The following is a 12,851-nucleotide window of genomic DNA, read 5'->3' as shown; positions in this document are numbered from 1 at the left end:
TTGGAAAGCACTTCTCTCGAAATAAACCTACTGCACTCTTGCAACCTCATCCTTCCTCTCTTGCCCCCCCCCCCCCTCACCTTCCCTCACACATACTCATACTCCTGCCCTGCCCCTGCCCTGCCCCTGCCCTGCCCCGCCCCTGCCCTGCCCCTGCCCTGCCCCTGCCCTGCCCCTGCCCGCCCTGCCGCCTGCCTGCCTGCCTGCCCATGCCTGCCCGGCCCCTGCCTTGCCTGCCTGACCTGCCTGCCCATGCTGCCTGCCTGCCTCCCTCAAGCAGAGCGAAGCCAGGGGCATGACGGACCTACTGCTGGAACTGTTTGTCCATCGGCGTCTCAAGGGCGGGAGGCACACGGCGGCGACGGCGGAGGGCCCAGATGAAAGTTGCTGCCTTGCGACCCTTCTCTCCTCTGTCTCCCCTTCTCTCTGTCCTCTCTCTTCTCATTTCCTTTCCCGTGACTTCCGTAGATTCTCCCTCGCCTCTCTCCTCTTTTCTGTCTTCTCCCTTCTCATCTTTCCTCTCCCCCCCTCCTCACCCCCTTTCCTCACCCGTATCTTCCCCCCCCCCCCTAGCCTTGTATTATCGGGTCAGCGTATTGCCACGTGCATGGGTTATGTCTGCTTGCCTGTCTGTCGCCTCTGTCGCAGTGTGTTGTGTGCACATCTGTGTGTCTTTGGCTGTTTGTGTGCATATGTCTGTCTGTGTTGTTAATTTAACTGTTTTGGTTGTTTTTGTCTGTGTGTGTGAGAGAGAGTGTGTAAGAGAGAGAGAGAGAGAGAGAGAGGCAGGCTGGGTCACGCGACAGGAGAGGTCATTTGAGGAATTCCAGTCGTCACGGGTCGAAGCAGAGGAGGTTGGATTTGCGTGTGGGGGGTGGATGGGGGACTAGGGGGTAGATGAGTTGGGAGGGAGGTGGGGTGGTAGGTGAGTGGGGATGGGGTTGGGTTGGGGCTGATGTCAAGGGCCATTGATTCATATCGTTTTTTTTTTTCGTGCTGTGGTTGTGATTGTCCGCCTGGTATGGTTATTCCGCGAAACTTGATGTAGGTCGAATATACTCAGTTTGACGGGTTATGTTTGCTGGGTGATGTTGGCAAGTGGTTAAGATGTTTTTTCAAGATGTTTATTGCTCGTTGCACGTTTCTGCAATGTATTAATGTTTTTTAGTGTTGCTACACGTGCACAATTGTGAAGGCCTGGATATTGTGTGTGTGTGTGTGTGTGTGTGTGTGTGTGTGTGTGCGCGTGCGTGCGTGCATGCATGTTTGTATACATGCATGTAGGCCTATGTATATATGTATTCATATATAAAGCTTACAAGTATTCGTAAAAAAACCCTTCGTGCGTCCCGAGCGCGGAGGGCAGGCAGTATTGGCATGCGGGAGTCAATGGTCAGTGAAACAGGTGTTCATAAGTTCGAAGTGTGTGACGGTTATTGCCTGAACGTAAAACAAATAACGAGGGGGTGTACCAGTGTGCATTTTATTTGGCCAGTAACCGTGGGAGGAATGCCGAAGATACAGTTCTGTGCGTTCGTTTTTGCTTATGCTTATTTATTCATATTTCACGTTTGGTTATTGCTATTGCTCTTGTGGATTTGCTGTTCCACCCTGCACCCGGGAGAGTATAGGAACAGCTCATAGTGTTTCCTAGTGAGTGAGTGAGTGGGTGGGTGCGCGGCGTGAGTCATCCTCGGCCATAATTTAAGCTGATTAGAGGCGAGGACTGCGCTTGGACGGTGTGACGTCACGCGGGAGACACTGGCTGTTGTTCCTGTGATGCTTATGCGTTGCTGTTGACCTCCGTCCACGGGCGACGTATAGGATATTTTTTAGCGTGTGTTTTTGTTTTAGTTTTTGTTCGTGTGTGTGTGTGTGTGTGTGTGTGTGTGTGTGTGTGTGTGTGTGTGTGTGTGTGTGTGTGTGTGTGTGTGTTGTGCTTGTTTATGTGTGTGTGCGCGCATATGCACATAAGTAGTGTATGTGTATGCATATATGTGAAGAATTTAAAGTGTGGTTTATATATATATTTTTTGTTCCTATAGCAGTTTGTTATTATTAGTATTTGTCATTATTATTATTATAACAATTCCCATACCCATGTGTATCACTACAATAATTGTGATTTTGATGTAGACTTTGTCAGCGTGTAATGCTATTATTTTATTAGTCTTAGCATAATTACCATACAGCTTCTATTGTCGATGGGAGACGGAATATTCTTATTGTGTCTGCTGAGTATCTGGCAGGAAGCTTTTTTTTTTGTTTTTCCTTTTTTTTTTGGGGGGGGGGAGTAGCAGGGATATGAGAGTAGAAGGAGAAGTGGGTAAGAGGGAAGGAGTAGGAAGAAGGAAGAGAAAAGGGGGGTAGGGAGTAGTTTGAAGAGGAGAACCAGGAAGATGGCAAGTAGGTTGAAAAGTAAGAGGGGAGGAAGGAGGGATGGAATAGGAGGAGGAGGAGGAGGAGAAGAAAAAGAAAAAGAAAAAGAGGAGGAGGAGGAGAACAAGAGGAATAGAAGAAGAAGGGGAAGAAGAAGAGGAGGAGGAGGAAGGAGGGGAACAAAAGGAGGAGGAGGAGGGGAACAAGAGGAGGAGGGGGAGGGAGCCCGGCCGCCGACGAGGGTCCCTGAGGGTCAGTCACACCGCCCGAGACTCCTCCTCGCCCACTTCCTACCTCTTCCTTCTTCTTCCTCTTCCTTCTTCTCCTTCCTCTCTCCTTCTTTCCTTCCTTCCTCCGGTGTTTTTACCTGATCGCGAATTATCGCCCCGACTTCTTGACTCGACTTCTATTTATTCTTCGGGTTTGCTTCCTCCTCTTTATGTTTGCTCCGTGTCTGTTCTGCATCGGCATCTCCTCCTCCCCCTCTTCTTCTTTCTCCTCCTTCAGAGAGAGAGAGAGAGAGAGGGAGAGGGAGAGGGAGAGGGAGAGGGAGAGGGAGAGAAAGAGAGGGAGAGAGGGGGGAGGAGGAGGACAGAGTAGAGAAAAGAAAATGAGGTAGATACAGTAACGAAGGAAGAAGAGAAAGAAAGAAAGTGAGAGGAGAGGAGCGAAAGAGAAAAATAGGGGAAGAGAGGTAAAGCGTAAAAAGGAAGAAAGCGAAAGAGTGAGACAGTGGGAGAGGTGGGGAGAAGTAGGTGCCTCATGTTTTTTTTATTTATTTTTTTATCTCTCTCTCTCTTTTTTTTATCCCATTTTTATGAAGTCGGCATTGCTTCGTTATCAGGCCGGCATACCTTGGCGAGCACCGGGCCCAGATCTGATGCAGGAAATATCGGAGAGGACAATAGTAAAGTGCTGAGAGGGAGGGAGGGAGTGGGAGGAGAGAGGGAGTGGGAGGAGAGAGGGAGTGGAGGAGAGAGGGAGTGGGAGGAGAGAGGGAGTGGGAGGAGAGAGGGAGTGGGAGGAGAGAGGGAGAGGGAGGAGAAGGGAGTGGGAGGGAGAGGAGAAAGGGGGGAGAGGAGGGAGGGAGGGAGGAGGATGAGGAAAGGAGGGGAGGGAGGAGGAGGAAGAAGAGGGAAGGAGAAAGAGAGAGAAAGAGAAGGAGCACGAAGAGAGGAGAGGAGAGAGAGAAAAGGAAATTCGAGTCAGCAGAACGAGTTCCACTGACATAGGCCCTTCTCGCCGAGGAAGTCCCGTCGGCGGCGCTGAAGGTTGCCTAAGTGCGGGTTTGCAAGTCCCCCAGGGTGGAGTGGGGGCGGGGGGTGGGGGAGGGGGCGCGGGCAGCGAGGTAAAGCCCCAAGCCTCCTTTCGGGCGTGGAATATCCGTCGGGGCTGTCGGGCTTTCCAGTCCGACGGCTTGATTCTCTTCCGTTTCTCGAGCCTCTTTTTTTTAGTCTTTCTTTATTCCTCTCCTTCTTTTCTCTGGGCGTCGTTTATCAAATTGTTCTTTGTTTGTGTGTGTTTTTTTTTTTTTTTTTTTTTTTTTTTCTTAATACGGTCTTGTTCGTTGATGGATTAATTTTCTCTCTTTCTTGATTTTGTTTCCTAATGTTCGTCGATTCTCTTGTTTTGTTCTCTAATTCCTCTCTTCGTTCTTGAGTCTCCTTATTTCGCTCTCTGATTCTCTTGGGTTTGATGTTCGTCCTCGTCCCTTCTCTTTCTTTCCTCAATCACCTTCTCGTTTTTTGTGTTTGCACCTGGCTCTCGTGTGCCTTTGATTGGCTTCTGGTGCCAGTTCTTAATTAAGGTAATCGTGTGATTGTTTTTTTTTTTTCTTATGTTAGTTTTTTTTGCCTTTTCGTATTGTTTTTGTTTTTTGTTTTTGTTTATTTTTGATATTTGTTTTGGTTTTATTATTATTATTTTTTAGTGTTTGGCTGAATTGCTTTTGGTTTGGTTATATTTATATTTTCGAGTTTTTTTTTTTTTTTTCATTTGTGTTTATTTGTTATTGTTATTTTCCGTTGCGGATTATCCCATTTTATCCTTTGCTTGTTCTTCGTTAATCGTTCGTACGGAGCCCAAAGGGGGTGATCGTGAGACATGAAATACAGCCGTGGTGGGGGGAGGGGGAGGATGGGGGGGGGGGAGCCACGACCTTGCTCTGCAACGTGGCAGTTCAGGGGAAGAATTATCTCATGTATATATTTGGGATTCGTGTCTTTTCCTTTTGTTTTGATTGTTGTTGTTGCTTCTGCTGTTCTTGTTTTCTGTTGCTGTTTTAATTATTATTGTTGTTGTTGTTTTGTCAGCATTGGTATTATTGGTGTTGCTGTTGTTATTAACATTGTTGTTATTGCTGTAGTTGTTGTTTTGTTGTGTTTTATTGCAAATGCCATTACTATGTATTTTTGTCATGTATATTTCCATTAGCAGTATGTAAATATTGAATGTACTGTCATTATTCCCAAACACGAATATCCCCAATTATTTCATTACTAAATCGAGTGCCACAGTAAGTTTTCATCTCTGCTGTTCTATTTTTGTTTTTATTTATTTATTTATTTATTTTTTCGACGCGTGGTGTTCTAGTGGAAAAGAGTGAGCGTTTTTGGCTCTTTCACTTCCTTATTGGCAGCCTTGCCTTTTTTTTCTTCTTTTTTTGCCCCGTTTTCTTTGGTTTCTTGCTTGCGTTGCTAAGAGGGGAGGGAGGGGCAGGGGAAGGTAGGATGAAAGGGGGGGGTGAGGTGGCAGAGGATGGGGTGGGAATAAAGGAGGGAGATTGGAATTGAACAAGATTATTTTATTTTCCTTTTCTCTTCTCTGTCTGAAAGTCTGTCTCTCTGTCTCTCTTTCTCTCTCTGTCTCTCTTTCTCTCTCTGTCTCTCTCTCTCTCTCTGTCTCTCTTTCTCTTCTCTCTCTCTCTCTCTCTCTCTCTCTCTCTCTCTCTCTCTCTCTCTCTCTCTCTCTCTCTCTCTCTCTCTCTCTCTCTCTCTCTCTCTCTTTCTTGTTACAAGTAAATTTATATATTTGTTGTCTTGTTTGTACGTGTGTATGTCAGTAGTTGCGTGTTTGAGCATGTGCAGTGCAAATAGGCCTAGGTGTCTTTTAACTTCCCGTTCCTATGTATGTGCACCTCTCCTCCAGCCGGTCGCCGCATGGAGGAGCAACCTTTGCACCAAAGGACGTTCTAAATATATAGTTTACACAATAAGGTGTGCGACTGCTGAGGCGTTGGCGTTGACTGATCCGGTTTCCGTGTTTCTCTCCCTGACAGTCGGCAGTTCGGGTTCGTGAAGCTGAACGAGCCAGCGAACAGCAAGAAGCGGGCGCTGGTGCTGAAGGCCGTGCGTTACCTCGAGTCCCTCATCATCCACGCCAACAACAACAACAAGAGCAGCAGCAATAACAACAATAACAACAACAATAACAACAACAACAACAACAACCACGCGAAGGATGGCGGGGACGGCAAGAAGTGTTCGCTCTCGCCGACCCTCATCAAGAAGGAGGAGCTTTCTCTGCCCAGCTCCGACACCACCCTCCTGGAGGACGTCATCGGCCAGGACGCCCATGACGACTCCTTGGGCGTGGGCGGCGTCCTGCTGGGGAAGCTGACCTCCTCCTCCACGCCCACCACAACCAACAGTAGCACCTCCTCGTCCTCGTCCTCCTCCTTCTCCACCGCCTCCACCACCACCACCACCACCGCCGCCTCCACGCCCCCGGCGGCGCCCGACACCAGCATCAGCATCGAGCCCAAGACCTACTGCAAGCTGGGCCACCTGCACCTGCTGCTCGAGGATTACCCCAAAGGTAAGGCGCCTCCGGGCAGCGGGGACTGTTGCCTGCTTATGTTCCGTTCACCGTTTGTTGCATGGCGCCCGCTCTCTGTAGCTGTTACACGTAGCCTTTCTGTAGGTTTCTTTTGGTTGAAGTTTTGCCGTTTTGTCATGGGAGCGTGGCCAGCTTTGTGAAGTACTTGATCTTGGGGGAAGGTAAAGGCACGTCGCCGACGCGGATTGTAAGCGAATAAAGAAAACGGGAGGAGAAGGGGTAGGTGGGGGTGATGGGCGGGGGAGGCATAGGGATCTGGAATGCTGGTGGGGGGGGGGGGGAGTGAGGGCGGTGCTGCAAGAGAGTCAGCGGCGAGAAGGGCGTGCGGGAGGCAGCTCTTTGGGTGGGGGGCCGTTCCCTTGACCCCAGGGCGGTGGGCGGCTGGAAGGCGGTGCATGCACGCCGCGTAGGGGAAGAGAGAGAGGGAGAGAGAGAGGGGAAGAGAGATTCACTAAAAGTAAAAGCAGCAGCAGCAAGCAAGCAAGCAAGCAAACGGAGCGCTGACTCGTTCACCCTTGCCTTCCTTCCTGCCTGCTTGCCTGCTGCTTGATGAAGGCCCCCTCCCCCTCTCGCCCACTCCCTTTCTACCCACTCTCTGCCTCTCTCTCTCTCTCTCTCTCTCTCTCTCTCTCTCTCTCTCTCTCTCTCCGTCTATCTCATAATCTGTCTTTTTATCTCTATTTCTATCCATCCATCCAACCATCTCTCGATCTATCTATCTTCCACTTACATTTTTGTGGTTGTGTTATTATTTTATTCCTTTATTTCATGATTTGGGTTTGTCTCGTCTCGACGTCCCTCGTGCCAGGGTATGAATAGCAAAGAGGCCTCCGTTCCCTTGGCCTAGGGTGCCTGGCATTTAAATGTCATTTTGGATTGTCGCCTTTATTCGCGTCCGCCAAATATAGCAGAGGGAGAGAGAGAGAGAGAGAGGGAGGGAGAGACAGAGACAGAGACAGAGACAGAGACAGAGACAGAGACAGAGACAGAGAATGAGAATGAGAGAGAGAGGGGGGGAGTGGGGGAGGGAGAGGGAGAGGGAGGGTAATATTTGAGCTCGAGACCATATATAGGCCCAGTCATTAGAAGTAGGCCTTGCAGGTTTAGAATTGGGAATAATAAAAGTCGGTATGACTGCCGGGTTGTCCTGGTTAATGAAGGTCCATTTTTTTCCTCGGTGCTTTGTGACCTGCTTGCCTATTTTTTTTAATATTCATTTGTCAGCCCTTTATATCGAGCCATCTGTCTGCATACACACACACACACACACACACACACACACACACACACACACACACACACACACACACACACACACACACACACACACACACACACACACACACACACACACACTGGCGTATCTGTCTTTATTTGTGCATCTTTTTCCGTCGCTCTCTATCCCTTGTTTTTAAATCGAATTGTTACATACCGTCTACGCATCCATATATCCATCTGTCTATCGCTACATCTATTTTTAACTCTCTGCTTGTCCATCTTCCTGCTTGTGGGGGTCACCAGGGTCAGCAGGAGCCTCGGGGGGGAGGGGGGGAGTAGGAGAAAAGTTGCATGCAATACTTGCCAACTCGAAGCGGCTGGGGGGGGGGGGGGGCTGCTGTCTCTTCTCTTCCACTTCTTTTTCTCCTTTTTCTTGTATTTTTATGGGTTATTCCTCTTCTTGTTCTTGTTTTTATTTTTTTTTCTCTACTATGGTATTATGTCGTGTTTTATTCTTCTATTATATCTTCTCTTCTGTTTCACTATTTGTCTGTCTGTTTATCTGCATGTCTATTTATCTCTTCCGATTTTGGTCTTCCTTCGCGTAATCCCGCGTTCTGCTTTTTTCTTTTTCTTTTTCTTTTCTCTGCATTTACTCTTATCTCGTCTTCCGTGACCCATTTCACTGCTGGCGAGGCTGTTGCTGGTCTTTGTGTGTTATGTCTTTATTTCAATTTCTTGTTTCTCCTTTTTCCTTCTTGGCCATTCTTGATTGTCTGTGAGTTCCCACGTTTCTCTGGCATTTGTTCGGTTATTTGTTCTCTCTCTCTCCTCTCTCTCTCTCTCTCTCTCTCGCTCTCTCTCCTCCTCTCTCCTCTCTCTCCTCTCTCTCCTCTCTCTCTCTCTCTCTCTCTCCTCTCTCTCTCTCCTCTCTCTCGTCCTCTCCTCTCTCTCTCTCCATCTCTCTCTCTCTCTCTCTCTCTCTCTCGCTCTCTCTCTTTCTCTCTCTCTCCCTCCCTTTCTCCCCATCTCTATTCTCTCTCTCTCTCCGTCCCTCCCTCCCTTTCTCCCCATCTCTATTCTTTCTCTCTCTCCTCCGTCCCTCCCTCCCTTCTCCCACTATCTTCTTCTCTCGTCCCTCCTTCCCTGCCACCCCCGGCAGTTCATGCTCTTTCTGCAACCTCTCTTTACTTGGCGAAGACACACAGAGGGACGGAAGCAGGCACTCTCTACCAACCTTTCGTTCGCCACAAGCGTATTTTTATTCCTGAAGGGAGCGTCTAGCCTACACGAGCTCCGAAATGTGCGTTACGCCTACACGCACACACGCACTCACGGAGGCACGCACGCACGGGCGCACATACAGGGTTCACACACGACTTTCTGTGGAATCACGTCCCGAGAGTCTGTCCGTCTGTGAAGGATCTCGCAGGTGTGTTTGCGGTCACCTGTTTACCTGAGAGACGAAAGCAGTGCGTCTGCGGGTGGGGGCGGGGGGAGGAGGGAGGGAGGGAGTGAGGGAGGGGGAGAAGGGGATGAGGGAGAGAGGGATATGGGCGATGGGAATGGGTGGAGAGAAGGAGGGAGCTGGGGATGAGAGAGGGAGGGAGATGGGGATGAGAGAGGGAGGGGAATGAGGGATAAAGATGGATGTAGAGAGAGGGAGGGAGGGAGGTAGGAAGAGGGAGGTACACTTATCAGATAAACCTTAGTGCATAGATTCATCGGCAAAGGAGGAGAGAAGAGAGCCAAACAAGAGAAATGGAAGACGAAGAAACGCGCGAGGGAGCGACGGCCGTCCGTCGAGGGTGGAGGATCCCAGGACAACTTTCTCCCGCTTCTCCCTCTAATCCCTCATCCGGCTGCCCCCGCCCCCCTCTGCCCCCTCCCCTCTCCCCCGGGCCCTCTCTAGCGCATTCCCACACGCTCCCTCTCCCTCTCTCCGCCACGCCCGTCCTCCTCCGCCGCCGTCGTCTCCTTTTTTCTTCTTCGTCTTCTCCTTCTCCTTCTTCGTCTCCGTCTTTTCCTCCCCCTCTACCTCCTTCTCCTCTGCTTTCTCCTTCTCCTTCTCCTCCTCCTCTGCCTCCTCCTCCTCCTCCCTCCTCCTCCTCCTCCTCTCCTCCTCCTCCTCCTCCTCCTCCTCCTCCTCCTCCTCCCCCTTCCCTTCCCCCCCCCCCCCCCCCGCCACAGCGCCCTTCGCCGCCTCACCGCAAGTCAGGCAGTGTGGCTGATGGAAAGACGGACGAGGATGACATTTCTCGAAATTGTAGGCCTATGGTGAGCCTCCGCGATTGCGTGTTCGCCTCTGCTTGGCTGAGCTCGCGCGAGGCAGTCGCTGGTTTGCCTTTGATTTTTTTATTTTGATTTTGTGCTTGCCTTTGCTCGCTCCTTGTTTCCAGTTCTCGTTCCTTGTTTTTTTTTTATTTTTGTTTAGTCTTATTCTCTTCTTTTCCTCCTCCTCTTCCCTTTTCTCTTCCTCCTTCGTATTACTTCTGTTCCTCCTTCTTTCTTTTTTTTCTTTCTCTTTTTCTTTCTCATTACTCTCCTACTCCCAATGGGCAAAAAGGATTCAGTATGAAGATAAAAGGAAATATATTGTTCCGAAATATATTGCGTCGATAAAAAGGTGTCGGAAGAAAACGCCAGGTCATACATTCGCCGATAATATGATTTTCGAAATTGATTGTCTTTTTTTTCGTAGCAGGAGAGAAGGGAGAGGTGGTGGTGGAGGGATGGGAGTCAAGTAAAGTATGATTCTCTCTCTTTCTCTTTCTTTATCTCTCTCTCTCTCTCCTCTCTCTCTCTCTCTCTCTCTCTCTCTCTCTCTCTCTCCTTCTCTCTCTCTCTCTCTCTCTCTCTATATATATATATATATATATATATATATATATATATATATATATATATATATATGTATATGTATATGTATATATGTATATATGTATATATGTATATATGTATATATGTATATATGTATATATGTATATATGTATATATGTATATATGTATATATTATATATATATATATATATATATATATATATATATCCCTCACTCTTACTGTGTGCGTCTGTGTATGTATTTAAGGTGTCGCAAGTGAGTATTGCACTGCCTGCTCGCCGCCGGGGGCTTCATTCCGAGCGCCGTAAATATAGCTTCGGCCGAGGACGCTCTGGAAGGTGTGCGAGTGCGGGCGGTTTTTTGTGTGTGTGCTTGAGACATGAGGAAGTGGCTTTTTTGTCCCATTTCTTTTCATTAGTTTCTCGTTTCTTTGTGTGTGTGTGTGTGTGTGTGTGGAGAGCAATGGTGTTCTGTTGTGAGGAGAAGTTGCCAATGTCGAGTTGATGGGAGGGAGTGGGGGTCGGCTCGCCCGAGAGACCGTTTTTGGATTTTGTTTTGTGGCTTTCGTGTCCGCTGTGTGTTTTTTTTTTTTTTTAGAGTTATCCGGCTTTAGGGAGAATTTGAATCCATATTTTATTATATACTTTATTTTATCTTTATTTCTTTAAGCCATTTATAGAGTGACTGTGACTATTCTGACCGCCCTGATTCACCCACTTTCGTGTTCGTTGGATCTGTATTTTGACCCGTGTTGACGTCGCCTATAAAACCTTTTCTTAGTCTCATCTCAAGGCTTCGTCACCCGCTTCGAGCCTGTTTTCGAATCCCTTTAAAATCCCTTTCTTTCTTTCTTTTTATCTCCGATTCCTCTTCTCTCGTCTGCAGATCTTCCATGCAGCTAACACCCCCTTCCCTCCCCTCCCCTCCCGTCTCCCCCCGCTCCTTAGGCCTATCCCTGGATTAGAGCGCGGCCGAACCTAATCCACCGGGGCTCTTTGCGCTGTTATTTATCCAGGCCTATCCTCTTTCCTTACCTTTTCCCTCTTTTCCCTCCCCTCCCCCCCCCTCCCAGGTGTGTTTGGATTTGGCTGTTCTTGTGGGATGGTCATTTAAGAAAAGACTTGGGGAGAGGGGAGGGAGGGGAAGAGAGGGAGGGATCGAAGGAAGGAGGGATCGAGGGAAGGAGGGAGGGGAAGAGAGGGAGAGATCGAGGGAAGGAGGGAGGGGATGAGAGGGAGAGATCGAGGGAAGGAGGGAGGGGAAGAGAGGGAGGGATCGACGGAAGGCGGGAGGGGAAGAGAGGGAGAGATCGAGGGAAGGAGGGAGGGGAAGAGAGGGAGAGATCGAGGGAAGGAGGGAGGGGAAGAGAGGGAGAGATCGAGGGAAGGAGGGAGGGGAAGAGAGGAGAGATCGAGGGAAGGAGGGAGGGGAAGAGAGGGAGGGATGGAGGGAAGGAGGGAGGGGAAGAGAGGAGGGATCGAAGGAAGGAGGGAGGGAAGAGAGGGAGAGATCGAGGAGGGAAGGAGGGAGGGGAAGATGAGGGAGAGATCGAGGGACGGAGGGAGGGGAAGAGAGGGAAGATCGAGGAAGGATGGGAGGGGGGAAGAGAGGGAGAGATCGAGGGAAGGAGGGAGGGGAAGAGAGGGAGAGATCGAGGGAAGGAGGGAGGGGAAGAGAGGGAGAGATCGAGGGAAGGAGGGAGGGAAGAGGGAGAGATCGAGGGAAGGAGGGAGGGGAAGAGAGGGAGAGATCGAGGGAAGGAGGGAGGGAAGGAGGTAGGGAGGGACAGGGAGAGGAGGGGAGGTAGATGCCTTGTGAGGGATGGAGGGAGCGAGAAAAGGAGGGAGGGGAGGGAAAGGAGAGGAGGAGGAGGGGTAGGAAAACGGGCGGTGGAGGGTCGGTGAGATGCTGGGAGATGAGGCGAGCGGGTGGGAGATGAAGTGATGACGTGATGGTGATTTTACTTTTATGATGGGGGGGGGGGAGTGCTTTGTTTTTATTTTTATTTATTTATTTATTTTTATTATTATTTTTCTTCTCGGTTTAATTTTTTTACTTCCGCATTTTTTCTCCCTCCTTCAAAGGAAGTGGTAATGACCTTTCAATTGTTTAAATTGAATTACGTTTTTTTTTTTTTTAATCAAGACTTTTTTTTTTTTTTTACAGCCACATCGAATCGTATTATGAGAGATTAAATGTTGAAGTTAAAGTTGATGGCAAAGAAACAACGCGCCCCGTCCTTCTCCCCCTCCCCTCCTCCTCCCCTTCTCTTCCTCCCTCCCCCCCCTCCTCCTCCCTCCTCCTCCTCCTCCTCCTTCTCCCCCTCCCCTCCTCCTCCCCTCCTCTTCCTCCCTCCCCCCCCTCCTCCTCCCTCCTCCTCCTCCTCCTCCCTCCCCCTCCTTCGATGGCATTGACGAATCACCCGGACTTGCGTGTTTGTTTGCTTGATTGTTTGCTTGATTCCTGTGTTTGTTTATATCGTTAACAGCTAATAGCCATTGTTTGCCTTCTGCCGTACCTGTCGCGGATACAGGACGAATGAATGAGTGAGTGAATGAATGAATGAATGAGTGAAT

At 49.3% G+C, this 12,851-nt stretch overlaps 1 protein-coding gene across 1 annotated transcript in view; it reads left to right on the top strand.

Moving 5' to 3' along the window:
• The window catches only part of LOC119580045 (histone demethylase UTY-like), a 150,005-nt gene that overhangs the window by 6,720 nt on the left and 130,434 nt on the right, over nucleotides 1-12,851 (top strand). The window contains 1 exon segment of the mRNA XM_037927942.1: nucleotides 5,657-6,195. Within this exon segment, the coding sequence (XP_037783870.1) occupies nucleotides 5,657-6,195 (539 nt within the window).

The sequence above is a fragment of the Penaeus monodon genome, chromosome 13 (genome assembly GCF_015228065.2).
Source record: "Penaeus monodon isolate SGIC_2016 chromosome 13, NSTDA_Pmon_1, whole genome shotgun sequence".
Lineage (NCBI taxonomy): Eukaryota > Metazoa > Arthropoda > Malacostraca > Decapoda > Penaeidae > Penaeus > Penaeus monodon.
The sequence above is the reverse complement of the archived record's forward strand: the minus strand, read 5'-3'. Positions and strand labels throughout refer to the sequence as shown.